Genomic DNA, 24,852 nt, shown 5'->3' on the forward strand with positions numbered 1-24,852 from the left:
TAGTTTTCCAAGAATTTTATTCAAAAACGTACATGTTCCCTTTGAAAACTTAAAGCTTATATATCTCAGTACTAAAGCCTGCACAGCATCACGTTTTGCTCAGAGTAAAAGATACAGGCCATCAAAGTTTTTTGGCAAAAAACACAACAGAAAGATATCTGTACAAAACTCAAGGCAACACACACTTCCTTCAAATACAGTCAAGAAAACAGGAGTGCTGATCATCAGAAATACCCAATGCTCACAACGAAGCAGAGCCAGAAATGCAAGCTGATAGAAACTAGTAAATGGAGTGTAGTTTTAGCTTGGTGTTGTGTGATATGCTCCTGGGTGGATATGAAATATTCCTCTCACGGAAGAGATCAAATAAAACATACAGCACTGAGGGAGCCGAACTTCTTCATGGTATATTAAACATTCAGTAGGTACAGTAATGATTATTTACTGCCTGGTCTTTGTGAGAGGCATTTACCGACATGTATAAAAGACTAACGCACAAATCCAGAAGGCAAGTGTCGTCTGCAGGAGTTTTCTGAGGGGAGGCAGCGCGCGGATCACACGTCCTGAACCTCCATGGCCGCCTTGGGCCAGCCGTACGTGTCCAGGGTGAAGGAGTCGTAGTCTGGACTGTAGATGTGAGACAGCACGAAGGCCTCCTTGTCTTTAGGCTCGGGGTACACCGAGGCCACGTTGTGTTTGTAGGCGTAGTTGATGATCTGGGAGGAGAAAAGCAGCTCCGTAAATATATGAAAAGCAGAGATTTGGCATCCAGTATTTGATCAAAGACATGATGTGAACTTTAAAACCAGAGGTGTCAAGTAACGAAGTACAAATACTTTGTTACCTTACTTAAGTAGAAATTTTGGTTATCTATACTTCACTGGAGTAATTATTTTTCAGACGACTGTTTACTTTTACTCCTTACATTTTCACGCAATTATCTGTACTTTTTACTCCTTACTTTTTAAAAACAGCCTCGTTACTCTATTTCATTTCGGCCTTTAAAAAAAAACTATCCAGTTAAATTGCTCCATCCGGATAGAGTGAATTTGGTTGTGGTTGTTTCAGATGTTCTTGTCCAGTTTTGTTCTTACATCCGTTCCCTCAGATTCCTGCAACTAAACTTGGATGTACATTCCAATAAAGGTTAGGATAAATGATAACATGCCTCTGAAGTTTGACTTTTTGCACCATTACAATTAGGGCTGGGCGATTTTGGACAAAAATAAAATTCCGATTTTTTTTCTCTGAAAACCCGATTTACGATTTCGATTTTTTTTGGTAAAACTACAAAAGACAATGGAATAAATAGTTTCAAATATTTTATCTTTATTTTTAAAGAAAAATAGCAAACAAATTTCCCTATTGGGAATGAAGTGCAATTGAAAGATACTGTAAATCCTCCTTGAGTTTAGTAAAGTGACAGCATTTACAATTTTCTTGACCAAACAAAGATGACTAGACGCATGCAGCCAGCTGCAAAAAAGGAAAATCGATTTTACGATTTTCCTTTTTTTAACATCGTCTTGATTAATAAATCCGATTTGGATTTAAAATCGATTAATCGCACAGCCCTAATTACAATACTTATAGGCAACTAGTCATCATATCTCCTGCTCTCTGAAACACATGTTAATGCTCAATAGTACACATATATGGTTCTTTAATATATTTGCATTATACTAAGATACATTCATTTTCAATGGCTTTTGTCCTTAATGGCTTTTTTCCCCCTTACATTACTTTTACTTTTATACTTTAAGTAGTTTTGAAACCAGTACTTTTATACTTTTACATGAGTAAAAAACTTAAGTTGATACTTCAACTTCAACAGGAGTATTTTTAAACTCTAGTATCTATACTTCTACCTGAGTAATGAATGTGAATACTTTTGACACCTCTGTTTAAAACTACAAGTCTTATCGTTGGATTTGACACGTATGTGATGGATCTCCCACCTTCACTGCGATCTTGAAGGAAACCTCTCGTATGGTGTTGAGTGGAGGATACAGTCGTCCCTCTGCCAGGTGCTCCTCCGTCACCATGTCAGCGATCGACTGACAAAGACAGAACAAATACCGGCTTACATTTACCTATAAATCGATCATTTCTGATAAAACAGCAGCTTTTTGTGTCTGTGAACTTTGACCTATATGGTCAAAGTTATTGAATTGTTAATCAATAAAAGATTTTATATGAAGTCAAAGCAGAACAGCAGTGATTTTTGTTTTGATAAAATAAAAACAGTCTTGTTAGTTATGCAAATATTTCTGATTTTATGATGAAATTACATCATAAAACTCACTTAAAGCCTCATTTAAAGACATTAACTGGCAACTTTTAAATGTATTTAACAAAAACAGATGAAATACAAACAACCCTTCGATGATAAAACCGACAGAAATGATGCTCAGTGAGGTTGAAGTATTCCCACCGATTCTCCTGCAAGTGGTCTGTCTCGCATTTTATAAATATTTAACGAGATTGGTGACTTTTCCTGAGTGTTTTTGTTACATATGACACATTATAAATCAATAACATTTATCATTTTAAAATATCTGACTGCCCGGAGCCTCATCACAGCCGTGGTTCAACGCCGAGTGAGAGGGCGGAAGGAAAAGTAGTTCCCATCCAAATTCACTTTTCACAAGAAAATACTACAGAATTAAATTAATGAACATTTACAGGACTGTCTCAGAAAATTAGAATATTGTGATAAAGTTCTGTAATGCAATTAAAAAAACAAAAATGTCATACATTCTGGATTCATTACAAATCAACTGAAATATTGCAAACCTTTTATTATTTTAATATTGCTGATTATGGTTTACAGTTTAAGATTAAGATTCCCAGAATATTCTAATTTGAGATAGGATATTTGAGTTTTCTTAAGCTGTAAGCCATGATCAGCAATATTAAAATAATAAAAGGCTTGCAATAATTCAGTTGATTTGTAATGAATCCAGAATGTATGACATTTTTGCATTACAGAAAATAAAAAAGGACTTTATCACAATATTCTAATTTTCTGAGACAGTCCTGTAAAGTCTTTTTGTTTCCTAATAGGAGGACTGGACCTTCAAACTGAACCATCAGGACTGAGATGTTGGTATTGATCCACCGTAGACCAGGATGTGTGTTTTGGAAATAGTTTAATGTGTTTAAGAACGTTCTGTTGAAGATGGTAATTAGGTCTTTTTAAACCTTCGTTAGTCAGGTGGTTTAATAAAGTTAATAAAAGTATTTAATGTGATCAGAATGAGTCTGATCTGAATCTTTGTGGGTGTCCAGAGGTCCGACCGCTCTCGTGTGTGACTCACCTCTGCCGTGGTGAGGAAGATGTCGTCAGAAATGTGCCGCACTCCGCAGGCGATGACGCCCAGGGCCACGCCGGGGAACACGTAGGCGTTGTTCCCCTGGCCGGGGTAGAAGGTGCGCCCGTCCGCCAGCGTCACCTTCTTGAACGGACTCCCGCTGGCGAAGATGCCCCGCCCCTGAGCAGAAAGGGGAGGAGTTAAGTTACCGTGCAGACAAACCCACCACAAAACCGCCTAGTTCAGGGGTGTCAAACTCATTTTGCTTGGCGGGCCAGATTTGACCAATTCTTTTCTCGCACGCTCAAAATAACAAAAACAGTGCGAATTTTTTTTTTACTATTGTTATCTAATCCAATATCAGTTTAATTAATTTTAAAAGGAAATATGCACTTTGTTTACACTCTAATTATGTAAAATATATTTCTTCAGGATCTTTTCTAGGAAATTTCTCGTTTTTTTTTTTCAAATTATGCAAGATACTTTTAGAATAGAAGTATGTTTTTTTTCATATTTCGCTTTTTTATAGGAAATTTAATTAAAAGCAAAATCTTTCTTATTACATCCGAGAGTGTTTCTTTGTGATTTTAGAGTTTTCCAGTACAATTAAGTGTATCTATTTTTAAAAATTGGTGCAGATATTTACGCCAGTGTGCCGAAAAAGTCAGCACTTCTCTTTTAACTATTTTACTTTGTCACTATCCTCGTATTCAAAACGGAAATTCTCAAAATAAATATCTTTTATCATCTTTTTTAGCAGTGATATTTTTCCTGTGAAAATATATAATAGTAGTCAGTTAATAAAAATAAACGACCGTCTACAAAGAAATAAAATCGGCAAATGCATTCTAGAAAACTAAAAAAAAGTCGAAAACTGCTCTATTTGTGGAATAACGATGGATTTGTAGAAGAAATATATTATCGGATATGCTGCGATTCATGGCAATTATTTCTGCCTTCCTTTTTAGTAAATTAACGTTTCGTTTTTTTGCGTGCCTTCTCGCGGGCCGCATGAAAATCTCTCTCGGGCCGCATGCGGCCTGCGGGCAGCACATTTGACACCCCTGGTCTAGTTCCTTTTGAGTTTTTAACACTTTCACAACAGCGGAGGACTTTTCAAGACCAGCAGAAACACGGTAACCATGGTAACCACGGGGCATCACCTCGGTGAGCTTGTAGCACTGCTCCGCCGTGCACTCGGCCTTGCTGGTGGGGTTGCTCAAGGCGAAGATGATGGGCCTCTCGTTGAAGGCCGCCATGTCCTTGATGATCTTCTCGGTGAACGCTCCTCCGATCGCGGCAACGCCTTCGGGACAAATTCAACATCAGTTTCTCCAACGTTCGCTTCAAATTCATCAGCTCAAACACAACTGGTGTTGCTTATTTTCTCTCTGAATACGTCTCAAATAGGCCTGTGTTGAAAAAAAAAAAAATCAATCTAAATCGGGGCAGCACGGTGGCTTAGTGGTTAGCACTGTTGCCTCACAGCAAGAAGGTCCCCGGTTCGACTCCCAGGCCCGGCAGGGGCCTTTCTGTGTGGAGTTTGCATGTTGTCCCCGTGCTTGCGTGGGTTCTCTCCGGGTACTCCGGCTTCCTCCCACAGTCCAAAAACATGCATATTAGGTTAATTGATGATTCTAAATTGCCCGTAGGTGTGAGCGTGAGTGTGATTGTGAGCATGGTTTGTGTGTCTATATGTGGCCCTGTGATGGACTGGTGACCTGTCCAGGGTGTAACCCCTGCCTCTCACCTAAAATGAGCTGGGATAGGCTCCAGCAGACCCCCGTGACCCCGCAAGGGATAAAGCGGGTATAGATAATGGATGGATGGATGGATCTAAATCGATTCTCATATTAATTCCTAAAAATCGATCCGTATGTCTAAAGGTCGATTTATTTCTTTTTCATCATTACATTACAACTTTTGTTTTATTGTTTGTTTATGCCCAAAAAAGGAATGTTTTTTTGGACACGAGAATAACTGGTGCCATGTTTTTGTCTATATGTTTAAAGGTATAAAAACATTAAAGTTTTCAGTTATAATTGCATAAATAGTCTATATTTCATTACTTTATATACTGTCTTGGGGTTAAATTTGGATAAAATGCTAAAAACCAAATTCTCAAAAAATAAAACCGAAACAGACTGAAAATGGAAAAAATGAAAACGGAATGTGGGAAAAAATAAAACTGATTTAATACGGCCTCTGTTTGCTGCCCTGGATCTGTTTGGTAATTCTGCTCCACGATGTTTCTGAAAGCAGTTCTATCAGCATTCTGGGAGCTGATTGGTCCTTACAGCATCATTAGCTGCCAATACTTGCTGTTGAATCTCAATATAATACTAGTATTAATATGTTGCATAACTACAGTCATATCATTCATGCAACTAGGCCTGTGTTGAAAAAAATCGATTTCCCAATTCTAAATCGATTCTCATATTAATTCCTAAAATTCAATTCATATGTCAAAACATCGATTTTTTTTAATTATTTTTTTTATTTTATTTAATTAATTTTTTTCATCATTACATTACAACTTTTGGGTATGTTTATCCCCAAAAAAGGAATGTTTTGTTGGACACGAGAATAACTGGTCCCATGTTTTTGCATTTAAATATGTTTAAAGGTATTAAAACATTAAAGTGTTAGGTTATAATTGCATAAATTGTCTAAATTTCATTACTTTATATACTGTCTTGGGGTTACATTTGCAAAAAATGCTAAAAACCAAATGCTCAAAAATTTATAATAAATAGCACTAACCCAAATCAATATCGGAATCATCGATAATCGATCCCCAGCCCTAGTCTTAAATGAGTCATAATTCAGATTTGTGAGGATGAGAGGGGTTAACGGGTGTTTCACGCGTCACCTATGATGGCCGTGGGCTTGACGGTGTGCACCACCTCCTCCAGCGTCTTCAGGTGCGGATGGTCGTGAGCGAACTCCTCCTTCTCGTGGTTCAGGTTGCCTCTCCCCTGCAGGGACGGACACGTCTTACGTCGTCGTTCAGAAACCCTCAGAGACACCAACACCTCGAGGACATGCAGACGTGTGTCACCTTAACGATGAGGCCCTTGGAGTCCACCATCCAGATCCTCTTGGCCGCCTCCTCCCGACTTACGCCCTCCTTGGCCATGGCCATGATGAGGAGGTGGGCGATGCCCAGAGCAGCCTGTTCAGAGAGGAGAAGAAGAAGAAAAAGTGGGACGATTCTCCCGTTTCAGCTGCTTTCAGGTCATCAGAGCTCAAGCCATGGAGAGAAAAGTGACTCAAAACATTTGTGTGTCTGTAACTTTCTCGAAGTTAAGGACAAAACAATAATTATGACTTAAAAAAGCCCCAAAAAAAGGTTTTGAGACTCTTTTCACACCTCCAGAAACCTCACAGATTTGTCCTACGTGGTGGATTTAAAGGTGACCTATTATGAAAAATATGTTTTTTCTTGTTTTAACATATATAAAAGGGGTCTCCCCTCACCCTGCCAAACACATGAAAATCTGCAAGGTCTGCTCCCCCCCGCCCGACTGAATCCCCCGGTGTCATGTGGTTTCCACGGGCCGTTTGGATTTGTGCATTTTCTTTACGTCACCAAAATGCAAACCACGCCCTCGGTCTCCTCCGCTGCTGAAACCACACCCACAACCAGCGCAGCCGCCCTGAGGCTTCTTGGAGGCGTGGAAAGTCTCAAAACCATTTGTTCGTATCTAAAGCTTTGTGCATGTATCAGGCAATTCGTGCATTTAATGACTTGTGTGTAGGAGGCTTTTTGAATTCTTAAAAGGAGCTTGAGGCTCCTTTTAAGAAATGAGACTCTCTAGCGCCACCTTCACCACGACGGCCGTTGGGGGTACTGCAGCCAACAGTGAAGCCGACACGGGAGAACGGGGAGAACGTGCATGCAGCGTCATGTGACGTCACATCCGCAGCCCAGCGCAGGAAATTCGGGACCGAATTGCAGCACATTTTGCAGCACACAGCCTGTTCAAGGCAAAGGAGAGATACACTAGAGGGCTCATTCTTTTGGGTTTGGAACGCTTCATCTGACATTATTACTAGAAAACTTAAAATGTATACGGATTTTTTTCATAAATCCTGCCACAATCCGGCCTCAAGCTCCTTTAACTATCGTTTTGTCCGTAACTTCGTGCGAGTTACACACAAATCTAATGATACACACACAAATGTTTGGAGTGGATTTTCCCTCCATATCAGCTCTGAGGGAGTTAAAGCAGCACAACGTAACTTTCAGCTTTTCTGAGTTTGGCGGCATCTTGTGGACAAAATCGGTAGTGCTTTACCAGAAAGAACACTACGTTTCCCATGAGCACCAGCGCGTACTGCCGGAAAACTCCTATCCCGTCGCTGCATTTGTTTTGATGAGAGAACACGGGACGCTTTTCTGTTTCACCAAGTGAACAGAAGGAACGCAAAAAAAGATGTTAAACTGCTGGAAAGGAACTGGAATTTACCGGGATACCTTAAACAAGGAAGCCAGGGAGCGGTATATGGAGAAAATAATGATTATTAACGGTCTGGATCCATATGAAATCATTACTGAAAACCCATGTGTTTCAATAAATTTGTATAATAGTACAACATACAGTAGCCTAAATGTTTTGTATCCCTCTTACTTCTCTTTTCTTTTTTTTTGACTGCTATATTATGTTGAAGAGGCGTGAGCAATATTTTTTTTTCCTCGTGAGATTATTTTTTTCCTCTGCAGCTACAAATAAGAGTTAATATTTTTTCCTCAACAAACTAGTTTTATCTGAAGATTGGGGTTAATTGCACCGCAGAGAGCTGGCCAGCAACTGCGTTTAGCTGGCGAAGTGGGGAATAAAACCCGTGTTTTGATCCGACCCCGGTCTGTGTGAGTGTTTGTGGTTTAAGGCTGTTTATGGTTCTGCGTTAAATCGACGCAGAGCCTACGGCGTAGGGTACGCGGCGACACGCACCGTACGTTGTGCGTCGCCACGTACCCTACGCCGTAGATTTGCGTCGATTTAACGCAGAACCATAAATCAGGCTTTACTGTGTGTTTGGTCGTTACAGCTGCGATCCAAAGCGAGCCGACGACTCTTTCACTCTTTTACTCTGTTATATCAGATACTTGGCCTGCGTGGTTCTGCCTCCGAGCAGGAAACCGGTGAAAAGTTAAACCATTAGGATCTTTTCCCCACGTCTGTTATGTGGAGCTGCTGCAGCCACGACGCAGCAACGGGTTACCAGCTTCTCCTGAGCTCTGAACTCCAAGCCCCGCCCATTTTCGTCTCGACTGCGAATCGGGAAGGAGGGGGAAGTGACGTATGCCGTAAAGCAGTCAAAGTCGTAACGATTTGTAGTTTTTTAGTGTGGCAGGGTTCCTACCATGCTCCTCAAAGTTACATAGTGCCAGTGGAGGCGATACAGACCCCCTCAGACCATGACAGAGGTTTCATTAAACCTGTTGGAAGTTGATGTACCATCACAATGACTCTGGAAATATTAGATTAAGGTGGAAAAGTTACGTAGTGTCGCTTTAAAAGAGCGAAGCCTCTCACCTCTCCGGCTCCCTGGAAGACAAACTTGTGGTCCAGCAGTTTGTTCTTGGTGATCTTCAAGGCAGCCAGGACCCCGGCCACAGCTACGGAGGCCGTGCCTGCAGGAGGAAATGGACAAAAACGTGCACTTGTGACGCCTCACGGGCCAAAACCAGCAGCTCCATCTCACCGGGAGAAACGTTCAAAGGTGCTTTAAACAGTTTCACTACAGAGAGACTTTGAAATAAAAGTCTCAAGGAACTTCTGACTAACTTCTCAGCGTCTGGAGGTGTTTAACTTTTGGTTTCCAACCTGTAGACCAGTGGTTCTCAAACTTTTTTGGTAGAAAAGAAAGAGGTACAGTGCTGTGCCTTCAATGTCTGATTTATTAAACCTTAAATAAACATTGAACTAAACATTGCATGTAGAAACAAATAAGAAAAACAGAAAACAATGAATATACATAAATAACTAAAAATGTGTTCACAAAAAAAAAAATCATTAACTTAATTATAAATAAATCATATTTTCTTTACAAATTGATTTATAAACAGGTATATGGAAGAGGAAATGGGTTGACGGGGAGTGTGAGAAACAAATAAGGTGGGGAAAAATGGTATATTATACTTGCTTAAGATATGTTTAGATATTTATGTAGTATATATTATCTGTTGAGAAGGATAGTTGAAATTATGTAATGTATGTTATATATTTATTGGGTATGTAGCACATATATATTTATAGAGATATTTATGTAGTTTATATAGTGTATATTTATATAGATGTATATAATAGTTGTATTTTCTAGATATTGATATAATATTTATGTAATATTTATATTGTCTATATACTTATATGGATAATTATGTAATAATAGGCATGTTTACAGAGTATTTATATAGATTATATTTATATGGATATTATGTAGATATAATACTGTAATAACAATAATGTAAATCCATAGTGTTATAAAGGGGTAAGAACTAGGAAAAAGTGTAAACTTCTTCCTACTCCTTTTTTTCGAACATATGTTTATATGAAGATGTAAATGTTTATCTTTTTATTATTATTTTTACTTTCATTTTATATACATGTTCGAAATAAAAATTCATTCATTCATTGATTCATTGATTCATTGATTCATTCCTTAATAATAAATAAAGATTTGCTCACACAAAATCAGCAACTTTGCTTCTTTTGGTGATCAAACAATGAAAATTGCAAGTTTTCATCACATAAAATTGAATTGTTGCATTGAACATTGAATATTTCTTTAAGGATACTAAAATTAATACTGAATATAAAATTCAGTGTATGAATGTGCATTTATATTTTATTTTACTTTTTATAATATAATTATTTCTCAAGACTTATTTATTATTATTAGGCTTACTGCTTTTTTTAAATATATATTTTTATAAATCTCACGTACCCCCTGGAGTACCTCCACGTACCCCCAGGGGTACGCGTACCCCCATTTGAGAACCACGGCTGTAGACGACCACAAATACCTTGGATGTCGTCGTTGAAGGTGCAGTAGCGGTTCCTGTATTTGTTGAGGATGCGAAAGGCGTTGCTGTTGGCGAAGTCCTCAAACTGTATCAAGCAGTTCATGCCGTACCTGCGGGGGACGGGGGGGACAGGGGGGACAGGTGAGACCCTGGACTCGCCAGACTCTCCTCACTCAGCCGAACCTTCACTCACTTGTCGGTCACGGCGTCCATGAACTCGTCGATGAGGTCGTCGTACTCCTTCCCCCGGATCCTCTTGTGCTTCAGTCCGATGTACAGCGGGTCATCGAGCAGCGCCTGGGACGGACATGAAACACATTTTTAGTGATTCCTCCACCGTCTTGGTTGTTTTCAATATTTTTTCTTTTTCTTCTTCTGAGTCAGAGCATGAAACCTGCCCCCGATTGGTTCGGTACGTTCTGTACCGGTGGGAAAGGTCACAAAAGGAAAGAGAGTTTAAGACTCGTTTCACAAGAAAGTATTTTAGTGAAAAAATTCTAAAGAAATTTTGTTTATGTTTTATAGTTTTTTTGCGTTTTTATCCGCTGTTGTTGCGTTTTGTGTACATTTAAGCGGTTTAAAACAGAGATGGGCAATATTTTTTTTTCCTCCTTACGCAGTACTCGAGTTGTAAAAAAAAAAAAAAATCAGGGCGGATGGTGGATTTTATCATATGGGGGACAGATAATTTGTGCTGATTACAAATAATATATCATAAATAATAGCAGTGACCAAAACACCTGCAGAAATACTGCAGGAATGACATAGCAGCAGTTAAATGCAGCCTTCTGTAAGCTTTAAATATCCACTGGGCTTACATCAAATACATCAAAACACAACAATAAAAAACTATTTCTGAACTTATCAATATGACTCTGTCCTTCACAGGATAAGTAAAATGGATCACTGCAAAAACTCAAAATCTTAAGAATATTTGTCTTATTTCTAGTTAAAATGTCTAATTTTAGTAAGAAAATCTCATTTCACTTAAAACAAGACTCATCAGTGGAAAAAACAACAATTTTCACCTGTTTCAAGTAGATTTTCACTTGAAATAAGTAGAAAAATCTGCCAGTGGAACAAGATTTTTTTGCTTGTAATGAGAAGATAAATCTTGTCCCACTGGCAGATTTTTCTACTTATTTCAAGTGAAATTTACTTGAAACAGGTGAAAATTGTCAAATAAGTTATTTTTCTGGTGTTATTTTTCTGGTGATGACTCTAAATGTTGAAATAGCAGTAAAACCACATTCATTGATGAAATGACATAAGGGATGGAAAGGAGGGATGGCAGTTTTACTGGGGGGATGATTTTGACCGTTTTTATTTCAGGGGGGAATGCCATCCCCCCTCATCCCCCTCAACTCGAGTACTGCTCTTATGTCCATATTCCTACAGTTAAAGAAGACAAAGGGCCACACATCAGATGATCTAATTTAATCTTGCTCAGTTTAATGGCTGAATATACTTTTTTGTATTTTATTCACCATCACACAAAAGCTCGCTTCCACAAGTTTGTACGATAGATTTCAGTTCTATGAATTTGTGGACAGTTGAATGTTCAGTAAAAATGTTCCTTTGTTTATATTAATTAGGTAAAGTTTGGCTTATTTCTTCCTTTCATATCATTGGCATGTTACTCGACTTGTCAAACATGAGTCCAATAAATCAATACAATGATTTCTAGTTTATTCTAACTGGTGGTTCTGAACCTCCTATCTGAGTGTGTGTGTGTGTGTGTGTGTGTGTGTGTGTGTGTGTGTGTGTGTGTGGCCCTGTGATGGACTGGCAACCTGCCTTTCGCCTTTCGGACCCTGTGACTCGGAATATACAAGACAATAAATAGATGTTTATGGTCTGTCTATTTTCATAAAACAGATTCACCCGCCGGGCGATAAACTTCCCGCCGTCTTATTTCCCGTTGGACGTTGTTGTAGCCATTGTGGACAAATGTTATTTATGTTTAAAATGATTAATACCTTTTTTTAAGATTCCTTCGGTTCATATTTGTTCTGACCAGTGACTAGTGACAAAGCAGAATACTGCATTTCTATTGGCTGCTGCATGTAGAATAAATATACGGTAACTCAGTGAAAGTCACTGGACCTTAGAGCAACACAGTCTTTTAATCAGCATATTTTATTTTATTTAGAAAAGTTAAGGATTTGGTTCTGTATTTTGTATAATTTTTCACATTTTGGAGTAAAGATACAAAACAAGAACTTTGCTTTAACACCTTTCTGTGCAAAGAACTTTAAGGTCCAGGGCTGGTGAGGCAGCTAGCTGCTGCACCCACAGACGAGATCGGGCTGATGAATCATTAAGCATCTCCCCGGTCGTATCAATAACCTTTAAAACTCATCTGATATGGCTGATAAAAGAGCTGCACCGGGTCACGTGACCCGACCCGCACCGCGGCTCACCTGGTTGTCGGTTCCCACGTCCAGCAGCACCGGCAGGCACTGCTGCGGCGGGACGCCCCCGCAGGCCGTGTAGAGCGCCAGCTTCCCCACGGGGATCCCCATCCCGTAACCGCCCAGGTCGCCCAGGCCCAGGATACGCTCGCCGTCCGTCACCACGATGGCCTGGAGGGAGAAACACGGGAGGAACACGGGTCAGGGACTTGGAATTACTTGGAATAGCACAGGGGTCGGCAACCCAAAAGGTTGAAAGAGCCGTATTGGACCAAAAACACAAAAAAACAATATATCTGGAGCCGCAAAAAATGAAAAGTCTTGTATAAGCCTTAGAATGAAGACAACACATGCTGCATGTTTCTAAATTAGTTATAACTGGGGGGATATTTATTTTCATTATGCACTTCGAGAAAAAAGTCAAAATGTCAAGAAAAAAGTCGAAATGTTGAGATTAATGTTGAAGTACAATCTTGAGAAAAAAGTCGAAATGTCGAGAAAAAAGTTGAAATGTCGAGATTAAAAAGGAAAGGAGAAAGAAAAAGAGAAAAAAAGAAAAGAGGAAAAGAAAAGAGAGGAAAAGGAAAAAAAAGTGAAAAAAAGGAAAAAAAAAGAAAAAAAGAAGAAAAAAATGAAAAAAAAGGTCAAACATTTTTGAAAAAACTCCAGGGAGCCACTACGGCGATGCTAAAGAGCTGCATGTTGCTCTAGAGCCGCGGGTTGCCGACCCCTGGAATTGCCTCCAAAAAGACCTGAAGCTAAACACATTAGTGTCATTGTCTGATTTTAAAGCTCTTACAAATGCATTTCTAAATGACTGTCGGTACATGTCACTGTCCTTAAGTATTGTACCGTAGATGACCATTTAGTAGCCCGGGCGTTTAATATGCTAAATCCACTTGGACCCCAGGCGTTTATAAGAACCAGGCGGGTATTTGCACCAGGCTACAATTTATTTTTGCAATGAGCAGCACCAGACCATTACTTACAAAGAACATATGAGATCACCATAGTACCACTGGAACTAAAATTGTACACACTGTACACAACACAACACCTCACGACGAGCTCCCGATCACGAATCGTGAGGTCGCAAGAAAATCAAGCGTGTTTGAAATCCTGGTCTCTCCTCGTGAAGGAATCACAGTTGAAGCAGCTGCGACCCGATTAGCCTCATCCTTTCACAGAGAGCATGCACAATCTCTGATGTCACGTCAAAAACTATTATTTGTAGTTTAAGTTTTGCAAATTCACATTACAAATCATGTTTTAATAGCAAAAAAAAAAGAGCGCATTTCCACGTACGGTGCGTGTCGCCGCATACCCTACGCCGTAGGCTCTGCGTTGGTGTAACGCGGAACCATAAATCAGCCTTCAGTGTGTGCGCTGCCTGCTGAACTCTTTTTTCTCTTCTCATTTTGCTGGACGCCGGGTTCCTCCGCCGAGACACAACTTGAAATGATTCGCAGTGCACACACCCAATCAGAAACGGTACAGATATTTTGGGATTTTAATATATAAAAAAATTAAATTATAAATAATAAAGAAGGCGGAGCAGAGCGGTGACAACCTTTGTGAGCGAGGAGCGGAAATTCTCGCCGCTTCACTCCGCTCACATGCTCTGATATACAAAGACAGTTTGTCTGTGTAACGGCGACACACGGAGCTGATCAGAGCAGTATGAACGATACTGTACACAATACAATGCAAATACAGTGTTATTACCAGGTTATTACCGGTAGTCGCCCGGGCGTTTAATTGAACCGGCGTTTATTATGCCAAATGGGCTCGGACCCCCGGCGGCTATTAGAGCACAGGCGCGTATTTGCGCACGGGCGACTATTTGGTCATCTACGGTAACTTATTTACTGGCACTGTTTTGTGATTTATTTTGCATTGTCCTTCTATTTCTGTTGTTGTGGATTTGTTGTTTTGTCTGTAACTTTTAAAGCTGCCATTTTTGGGCAGGTCTCCCTTGAAAAAGAGATCCTTGATCTCAATGGGACTAACCTGGTAGAATAAAAGGTAAAATAATAAAAAGGGAGGGACAAACACGGGTCAGGGAGGTCTGCGGCGCCTCCGCCAGCTCGCCGGAGCACGCCGTCTTTACCTTGATGTCTTCCTCGGGCCAGGAGTTGAGCATGGTGGCGATGTGTCCCCGGTCGTGGATGGTGATGAAGAGTCCTCTGAAAACATCACAGGTTTAGCAGCTCCAGCGAGCCGTCAGACCGGGTTCCTGCACCGTAAATTACCCTCTCATCTCACCGCGGCCTCCTGAAGGCGAGTCCGTACTGCTGGCAGGCCAGGCCCACCGTGGGCGTGTACACGATGGGCATGAACTCCTCGATGTCGGAGGTCAGCACGCGGTAGAACAGCTTCTCGTTCCTGTCCTGCAGCGTCATCAGGAGGATGTACCTGAGAGACGGGAACCGGCAAAACGTCACGCAGAGAGACGGATCTCTGACTATGTTTGCTCATCTCGACCCGCATTCGACCTTCGACCCACATAGATGCATCTGATTTCATGAAAAACTGCCCAATATTCAAGTCTTTTTGCAATGAAAGGGGGTGAAATCAAATCAAACTGGACTTTAAGCCTTTAATGCCACACTAATGGCACTTTTCCACTAGTACCTACTAGGGATGGGTGGTGTGGACTAAAAAATGTATCAGGATAATTTCTGGCATTTATCCCGATAACGATAAAAATTACGATAAAAAAAATACCAATTCAACTCCACATTTGTAACTATAAATCTATCTCACTCTCAGATCCGCCATGTTTGTTACACAAAAACGTCATCAACGGGAATTTATCCTTTTTTCCTTCCGGCTCATTTCCTTCCTTCCTCCTTTCTTTGTTTTCTACCTTCCTTCCTTCCTTCCTTCCTCTTTTCTCCCTCCCTTCCTCCTTTTCTCCCTCCCTTCCTCCTTTCCTTGTTTTCTTTTTTCCGACTCTGTAGTAGTTACAGAAAAGTATCTACTCGGCACGTTAGACTCCTAGTGGGAAAGAACCAAACCGAGTCGAGTTGAGGCTGAGTAGGTACTAGTGGAAAAGTGCCATAAGACGTGGACATCTGTTGCTCTGGCAACAGATGCTGAGGAGGACCTTGTGATAATCAGCGGTTACGGTGAAAGTGCGAGTCTCACTTGTCCAGGGGGTTGACGCGCGTCTCGTAGCTCTTCATGACCCGCAGCACCTGCACGTCCTGCGAGAGGAAGCAGGGCGGCAGCAGGCCGTGGATGCCGAGCTGCAGGCGCTCCTCCAGCGTGAACGCCATGCCCTGCAGCGGGGGGAGATCACACATGAGGAGACTCTGGAACCGGTTTACACGGGTATATTATCAGATCAGCAACTAGGCCTGTGTTGAAAAAAAAAAAAACGATTTCCCAATTCTAAATCGATTCTCATATTAATTCCTAAAAATCGATTCATATGTCTAAAGATCGATTTTTTTTTATTTTTTTTTTGGGGGGGGGGGGGGGGTTGTTTTATTTATTTATGTATTTTTTTTCTTTTTATCATTACATTACAACTTTTGGTTATTTTTTTGTTTATCCCCAAAAAAGGAATGTTTTGTTGGACACGAGAATAACTGGTGCCATGTTTTTGCCTTTAAATATGTTTAAAGGTATGAAAACATTAAAGTGTTAGGTTATAATTGCATAAATTGTCTATATTTCATTACTTTATATACTGTCTTGGTGTTACATTTGCAAAAAATGCTAAAAACCAAATGCTCAAAAATTAAAAACCGAAACAGACTGAAAATGGAACAAATAAAAACGAAATGTATGAAAAAATAAAACCGATTTCATCCGTCTCTGTTTGCTGCTCTGAATCTGTTTGATAATTCTGATCCACATGATGTTTCTGAAAACAGTTCTATCAGCATTCTGGGAGCTGATTGGTCCTTACAGCATCATTAGCTGCCAATACTTGCTGTTAAATCTCAATATAATACTACTAGTAATATGTTGCATAACTACAGTCATATAATTCATGCAACAGCTGAAAAAACTGTTTTAATAACACTAACCCAAATCAATATCGGAATCGGATCGAATCAAATCTTGACATTTGAATCGATCCCCAGTCCTATCAGCAACACAAACACACTCAAACATCCAAATGCCCAAATCAGCTGTCTCATTAATTAACCGTCAATCGGGAAAATCTCTCATTTCAAACATCAGAGATTCAACAATTCCAGCTGAATTGCTGTTTTTCTTTTCTTTTGAACCATCAGGGAAGGACTTTGTCACCGTTGTTGGAGTGATCCATAAAAAAAATAAGTGAAATAAGTTTTTCTTTTCATGAACCATCTTTTGAGTCGGTGCTGCTTTATGATGAATGATTTTTTTCCCCCTAAAGAGTGAAAAACTAAATAAAAGCCTCCCAGTGGAAAGAGCTTACACGGGTATATCAGCAGATGTCATTTACCGCCCGCAACACAAATACACTCAGAGAGGGAATGTCTGACTGTCGTCCAAATGCACAGATCAGCTTTCTTGTTGATGAACCATCTGTCGGGAAAATCTTTCATTTCAAACATCATCAGATTCAACACTTCTGGCTGAGTTGCTGTTTTTCTTTTCTTTTGAACAATCAGGGAAGGAATCAAAGAAATGACGCTGCTTCGTCAACATTGTGGACATGTACGTGTACTGGAATATACTTCCAGAAAATCTCATTTCAACTAGTGGCAGAGTTGGGTCAAGAGGAGACTAAGAAAGGAAGTTCAAAAGAAACTGGTTGTTTTAGATTGTGTCTAATGGTTTTAGCTTATTGATTTAATTGAGTTAGGTGTTATATAAATAAAAATATTTTCTTGTTCTGCATTTAATTTCAATTTTTTTGTATTTTATTTTGCTGAAGTTTTGTGACGTTTCCAGTTATTTTCACTATTTATCTATTTTTAAATTTTCTTCTATTGAAATACATTTTTTGGTTTTGTTTTTGTATTTGCATCATTTAGTATGCACTTATTTATCTTTAGTTGTACTTGGATTTACCTTTAATCTATCTGTTTTTGGTTGTGTTTTTTTTTTTTTTTTTTCATTTAGGAAAATTCATTTTCTTTTTTTCCATTGTTTTCTGCTTATTATTATTATTATTATTATTATTATTATTATTATTATTATTATTATTATTATTATCTTTAGTTTTTATTTGTTTTTTTGTCTTGTTTTTCTTTTTAGTTGTTGTTCTTTGTACTTGTTATCTACTTTGTTTTATTCTGTTTAACTAACATTTTATATTGTACTGTAAAAGTTTTATAGAAATGTATATTTGTACTGTTGGACCCCAGGAAGAATAGTGGCTGCTGAGGCAGCAACTAATGGGGATCTGAAATAAATAAATAAATAAATAAATAGACCGATTCATTAAAAAAATAAGTGAAATAAGTTTTTCTTTTCATGTAACATCTGCTTTATGATGATTTTTTTTTCCTGAAGAGTGAAAAACAAAGTAAAAGCGTCCCAGTGGAAACTCTGAAACGTGAGCAGGGAGTTCCTCAGCGTGGCCCGGGCCGGTGTCAGTACCACGTCTGACTGGAACCAGAACCATCGGACCCGGCGGATCTTTGGTTCATTCAGAGTCTCTCGTGTTCAGATCGGCCCAAACATGGTGGTGCCGGACCCGAACGGGCCTCTCTAAGAAAACACCTAAACCACACTGAGTCACGCGTTAGTCATCACGGTCGGCCGTGGTTAGAGATGACTCATAACCCGACCCAAATACAGCTCACTAGAAACCCAAAATATGTGCTAAAAAACTTAAAGCAGAACTTTCATTCTGCTGCGGGGCCTTCTGGGTTTGAACACTTCTGCTCTCCTGCCTCAGCGGTGGCAGGTATCTAGTCAGGGGGGTGAGGGGGTTAATCTATTTATTCTGTCCAATGGAGACGGGTCCTGAACCCACTCCCCCCGTCAGATCAGCTTCCCTTTCCTCTGTTTTTTTTTACACTCTCTTCTGCAGAGAGGTCCTGCCGTGGGTGCAGATCCCGGGGGAGACGGGGGGGGGCATGCCCTCCCCAATTTCTGAAAAACATGAATTGTCTCCCCCAATAAAAATACCCTAAATTATTCAAAATTGAACAAATGTATTTTCAGACTTAAAGGTTGAATATTTATTAAAAATATATTTCTAAAAAAATAATAATTGTCGTGTCTACTCGTCAGATTGATGATAAAAAGGGCAACATGGGTACATTTTGTTGATAATTTTCATGATTTTGTAGTCTCTTCTCTAAATGAATGATAAATGAATGAATATGAATTTATTGTCAAGTTGTATTATCCATGAGTTGTCTAGATACAGATAAGAAGATTTATACAGACAAGAAGAGTTAGCCTATTAAGATACAGGATCTCTTTTTCCAGGGAGTCCTGGAAAATGACAGATGAAAACAAACATGGACATTTATGTAAATAAATTTGATGTTGGGTCAACTTGTGCTGAGTTTATTGTGCTCTTAGCAATGGGTCCTTTTTTTTTTTTTTTTTTTTTTTAGAACTGTTTACCACCATAACTGTGTTAAAACATGATCAGTTAGTTTAAACAACTTGTTTAGGGCTCCATATATCAATTGATCTTGCATAAAGTAGTCCCATAGGATAAAAGGAAGATGGTGAGAAGAATTTGAGATGAGTAGACACTACATGCCCAAAACCCTTAAAATGATGATTTATGAATATAACAGTTAAGTAAGCAGTGACACACACTGTTGGCTGTTTAGGACAAATAAACAAGAAAGGTAAGCACAATAAATGATTCCCTGTGCAGTATTTTTTGCCGAGCCTTTACCAATTCATGGCATGGTAAGAGTTGCATATTGGCAAAAAATTTAAAATTAAAATCACGTTGGGTTCCCCCCCAATCCTGACATGGGATCTGCACTCCTGGGTCCTGCACGGGTTTCTAGGCCCAGTTTGGTTCCATCTGGTTCTGTTTGAGCAACTAAAGAGGCATTAAAGTGAAACTGTTAAGCTCCAATCAGTTGGGGGTTAATAACGGTTAAAACTACATGTCACATGAGGACAAGGAGAGAAAATGCCTCGACTGCTATTAAATGGACCTTTATCCGCTCCTTATCAGGAGAACCGTCATGTCTCTGAACCTGCGATAGAGTTTTATGGACTCATGCAGCGATGAGACGGAGGGTTGTGTTTGATATCTGAGAAATTACTGGGATCATGTCGGGACGTCTGGATGAAACACACAATAAAAGTCAGCGGAGTTGGGCTGCACTTCCTGTCTTTCTTTGTTTATCTTCGGGTCAGGATGTGACTGCTGAGCTTGCACCGACACCGAGGACTTGGCACCAGAACCAGCGCAATAAACTCAGTGTGTGTGTCCTCTGGTCATCCTGAAGCTAAAGTTTGGAAAGAAATGCAGTATAATCACAGGATTTTACTAAAACTAATCATTAGCAAAGACCAGATTTGATGTCAAAAGTATGAAGTAAAAAGGTTTTTAAGACAAAACTCTTTGATTCGATGTGTTTTTGGTGATTCCTCCGCCGTCTTGGTTGTTTTGAATATTGTCTGTAAGAGCATAAAACCTGCCTCCCGATTGGTTCGGTAGGTTCTGTACCGGTGGGAAAGGTCACAAAAGGAAAGAGTTTAAGACCCTTTTCACAAGAAAGAGTTTCTAAGGTTGTAGTTTCTGAAATTTTGTTTATGTTTCATAGTTTTTTTTTTTGTTTTTATCCGCTGTTGCGTTTTGTGTACATTTTAGCGGTTTAAACCAGAGATGGGCAATATTTCTTTTTCTTTCACGTCCATATTCCTACGGACCACGGTTAAATAAGACAAGGGCCCACACATCAGATGATCTAATTTAATCTTGCCCAGCTTAACGGCTGAATATACTTTTTTATTTTAATTCACCATCAAACGAAGGCTAGCGCTTTTTCACAAGTTTATATGGTAGATTTAAGTTCTATTAATTCAGTTGAACGCTGAGAAACTTAATTTTTTTTTTCCTCTTTTCATATCGTTGGCATGTTACTCGACTTGTCAAACATGAGTCCGATAAATCAATACAATGATGTCTAGTTTATTCTAAATGGTGGTTCTGAACCTCCCATAAGAGTGAACGTGTGTGTGTGTGTGTGTGTGTGTGTGTGTGTGTGTGTTCCTGACTCAGAGTAGGAATGTAAAGACTGTAAAAAGATGTTTATGGTGTGTCTATTTTAACAAAGGGGGCCGGATTGAGGTGGTCGGGGCACTGCATCCGGCCCTCGGGCCACATCTTTGGCCCATCTGTGGTTTAAACCTTACAAAATGATCGTTTGTGAAAGAAATCTGCAGATAAATAAGGGATGGAACGTGAAATTAATGCAGATCAGGGTGAAAACTGTTTTTTGCAGAGCCAGATTTCATCATCAATAAATCTATTTACAAAAAAAAAAAAAAAAACATGCATGCAGTTTGTATTTATTAAATGATACACTGGATCTTCAGTTAGACCGGAAAAAAAGCAGGATATTAATTATGATCACATACTTCGCTAAGAAATGTATACCTTTACTTTGGAAAGATGATTCCCCTGCAACTTTCAAGCTCTTTTTGGATCAAATGTCAGTTTTTTTACCATTGGAAAAATTAACTTTGGAAAAATACATATCTTTCAAGAATTTTGGTCTCCATTATTTTCAAAACTGGAGAACTTTTCCAAGGGGGACCAATGAGTATCTCCATTTTCGAACTTGTGCCTTATACAGATGTATGTATACAGTATGTATGAGAAAATAAGCATGTGCTGTATGCATGTATGTATGCATGTATGTATGTATGTATGTATGTATGTATGTATGTATGTATGTATGTATGTATGTATGTATGTATAGATAGATATATAGTTTATTGACATCGCTGTTGCTGCCATTTTTTTTATTTCTTTTTATATTTATTTAATTTTGATCTCCCTTAATGTAGTTTAGTTTAGTTTATTTTGTTTTGGTCATTTACATTTTAAGATGTTTGCATATACACACTGTATATGTACAGTATACACACACGGGTATAAATATATATATTATATGTACACATTTCCCTTTTTTTTTTTACCAAAAAAGGTATAGGCTGAAGCCTCATGGCTTATTTTGCCTATCCTTTTCAACAAAGGCAGACTTCAGAAACAAAAGATACTAATAAGAAGAAAACGAAACGAACGAACAAAACAAAGAAAATAAACAAAGAAGAGAAGAAAATAAATGTGGTCACTCACGATTTGAGGATAGCTGCAGGAGGAAAGTTGCATAATTTAGACAGTTTAATATGAAGATAATTTATATTTGTGTTCTATATTTATACATTATTTTAGATTTATAATTTTTTTTTACATTTATAAATTGAGCTACTTTCTTTTAGTTCCTCATCCAGGCAAAGATACAAAAATGTATGATTTTTTTATTTTCTCTTCCCTAGGGCAATTGTGGGGAGGGTAAGAATGTGGGTAAAATAGAAATTGTGAATGTGAATTGTGAAAATTATTGACAAATAAAAAGATTTAAAAAAAACATGCAATTATTAATATTTAGTTTAAGGAAGCCGCCTGCCCGACACCTGTAAGAGCCCACCTTGTTGAGGTGGGGGTTCCTGGTGATGTCGTAGCCCCTCTTCCTCGTGTGCACAATGCCCTTGCGACTGGAGCCGGAGTGGCAGACCCGGACCTGGGGGTGGCCCGGGGCCCCGGCCGGGACCCGCATCCCGGCCGCACCGCGCCTGCACAGGGACAAAGCGGCTCGTCCAGGGAGGGAGTTCATGCTGCCTGCAGGACGAGATCCGCACAGATTTATGGCTTTATTTAAAAAAGTCTAACACATAACTGCGGCGGGGCTACCAGAACACGCATCCTCACCTGGGAACTGTGAGATGCTGCTGGTACCTTCTCTGCTGCTGCTGCTCTTATCGATCTTTGTTTGCACTGATTGTCAGCTGATCCTCGATACTTTGACATTGGTGCTTTCACTTCCCCGGTCGGGTCAGTCCCGCCTCCGCCTCCACCAATCAGAGCAGCCGCTGCTCCGCCTCCACCAATCAGAGCAGCCGCTGCTCGGTAGGCCCCGCCCACGCCCCGCTCCTTCCCCGTCTCCAGCGTGTCCGCTCTTTAAAACCTATGCCGCGTTCCATTTGTCCTCGGAACTCGGAATTTCCCAGTTCCCAGTTGGTATTTTCAACTGGAACGCCCCTCAAAGTGGGATTTCCTACTGGGAAAGTGGGAGAAGCTTCACCACCCCCGAGTTACCATTCCAAGATGGCTGCTATTCCCAGTTCCGATTTCCGAGGTAAATGGAACGCGGCACAAGTCAAGTCTCCCGTTTTGGCCGGGAAATTACCGTATTTTACCCGGTCTTTTCCCGCAGTCCTCCCGTATTAGTATTTCCTCGTACATTTCACGTTTTATAATATAATAACTTTTAAACTGCAAACTGAATTGTCACAAGCCTCGCGAGAACTGCCCCCTGCTGTTGCCTGGGTGGCAGTTCTCGCGAGGTTAGTGGCGACAACGGGAGCAAACCAAACTCGGATAAACAAATGAGAGATGGATGGATGTAACGAGAGCTTTTTAATTTTATTTGGAGGAACAAAAATCACTATATCAAAAAATCAGTAATAATGAACTCATGTGATAAGGGTGGCTTTAACTTTTTAGACGTTTCTACTTTGAATAACACATTCAAAATTAATTGGCTAAAACAATTCTTAAAGAACCCATTTTCAATTTATACCACACCTTATTTTTTCTAGATTGGGAGGCCTAAATTTCCTTTTATTTTGTAACTATAATATCGAAAAACTCCCTACAAATGTGTCCAACTTTCATAAACAGATGCTTCTCTCATGGTCATTAATTTATAAACATAATTTTTCTCCACATAGATACTACTTTTGGAACAATAAAGACATTATATACAGAAACAAATCCATATTTTACGCTCAATGGTTTTCTAATACCATTCTTTTGGTTGGTCAGCTGTTTAATTCAAATGACTTACTCTTGACATATCAAGAATTTATGTTGAAATTCAATATTATTGTCCCCGTTAAGGAATTTAATGTCATTATAAATGCACTCCCTACCATTAGACTCTCCACCAATGCAAAGGCCATCAAGGCCTTAAGTTTTTGTGCTCTTTTAATGTGTTTCATTGTGTCCTGATTTTCCGCCGCTGAGTGTGTGTCTCCCCCTGGCGGTTGGATTGTGCTGTTTGCATTTTGTCTTTCAATAAAAAAATAAAATAAAAAAAAAGGCTTCTAAAAAAGAGAAGACTTGGTGTAAATATCTCTAAAAATGGGAGACCGAATTTACTTTGCTAAAGAGGAGCAGGATGGGGAACAGTTACGAGTTCTGAACAGTTACGACTTCTTTGTAAGTTTAACAGGTGTTAGGCAGGGCCAAAATTTATCGCGGAGGTACTGCAGGGGGTCCTCCAATTTTAACCAAAATAATTTGTGAGTTAAAAAAAATGTAATAAATAAATTTATATATATATATATATATATATATATATATATATATATATATATATATATATATATATATACATACACAAATATATATATATATGTATATATGTACTAACCGACCGATCTATGTTTAAATTGATTTTGTTACTACAATCTAATAAGTTAAATGTTATTTATAAATTAGGCGCCTTTTTGAAGAATGTCCTTCCTCTGTTCAAATGATATTTATTTTGCCAAATTGAGTATTTTAATTGAACATGCCCTCAGAGGCCAATTCAACTGGAAACATCCGATCTGGAATACAGTTGCGAAAAGTAGGTGCATTTCTGTTTGTGGCGTGAAGTTATGGAATGCATTACCGGAAGAATTAAAATATAGCAAAAATGTGTTGAATTTTAAAAAAAGGTATAAAGACATGATAAGACATATTTTCATGGTATAAAGACTATTATTTGAAAAAAATTATTTAAATTTAAAAACGGAAATAAATCTGACTCACCCAATCGTGCAATAAAAGAAGTGAATTAATAATAATTAAGAAAACAAAGACAAAAGACCATTAATTTCGGCCGGATTACTCCCTCTGCTGGACCTTCCACAGTCTTCATAC

General features: G+C 39.1%; 1 protein-coding gene across 1 annotated transcript; it reads right to left on the bottom strand.

Moving 5' to 3' along the window:
* Positions 1 to 22,552, bottom strand: me3 (malic enzyme 3, NADP(+)-dependent, mitochondrial). Its single transcript, XM_061724587.1, has 14 exons — positions 22,352 to 22,552; positions 15,912 to 16,045; positions 15,027 to 15,176; positions 14,872 to 14,947; positions 12,771 to 12,932; positions 10,541 to 10,644; positions 10,348 to 10,457; positions 8,858 to 8,955; positions 6,376 to 6,489; positions 6,187 to 6,292; positions 4,478 to 4,620; positions 3,321 to 3,494; positions 1,959 to 2,057; positions 1 to 716 (listed from the first exon to the last, which is right to left on the bottom strand). The coding sequence occupies exons 1-14, from the start codon at positions 22,535 to 22,537 to the stop codon at positions 555 to 557; spliced, it is 1,818 nt and encodes a 605-aa protein (XP_061580571.1). The 5' UTR covers positions 22,538 to 22,552; the 3' UTR covers positions 1 to 554.
* Positions 22,553 to 24,852: the final 2,300 nt, after the last annotated feature.

The sequence above is a fragment of the Cololabis saira genome, chromosome 6 (assembly GCF_033807715.1).
Source record: "Cololabis saira isolate AMF1-May2022 chromosome 6, fColSai1.1, whole genome shotgun sequence".
Lineage (NCBI taxonomy): Eukaryota > Metazoa > Chordata > Actinopteri > Beloniformes > Belonidae > Cololabis > Cololabis saira.

Bases quoted from the DNA above. Each gene is read 5' to 3' on its own strand.
- me3 (XM_061724587.1), bottom strand. From the start codon at position 22,537: ATGAACTCCCTCCCTGGACGAGCCGCTTTGTCCCTGTGCAGGCGCGGT. The intron at 8,956-10,347 runs GTATTTGTGGTC...TTCCTCCTGCAG, and splicing joins CTTCAACGACGACATCCAAG to GCACGGCCTCCGTAGCTGTG. The intron at 6,490-8,857 runs GTGAGAGGCTTC...CTCTCTGAACAG, and splicing joins TCTTCCAGGGAGCCGGAGAG to GCTGCTCTGGGCATCGCCCA.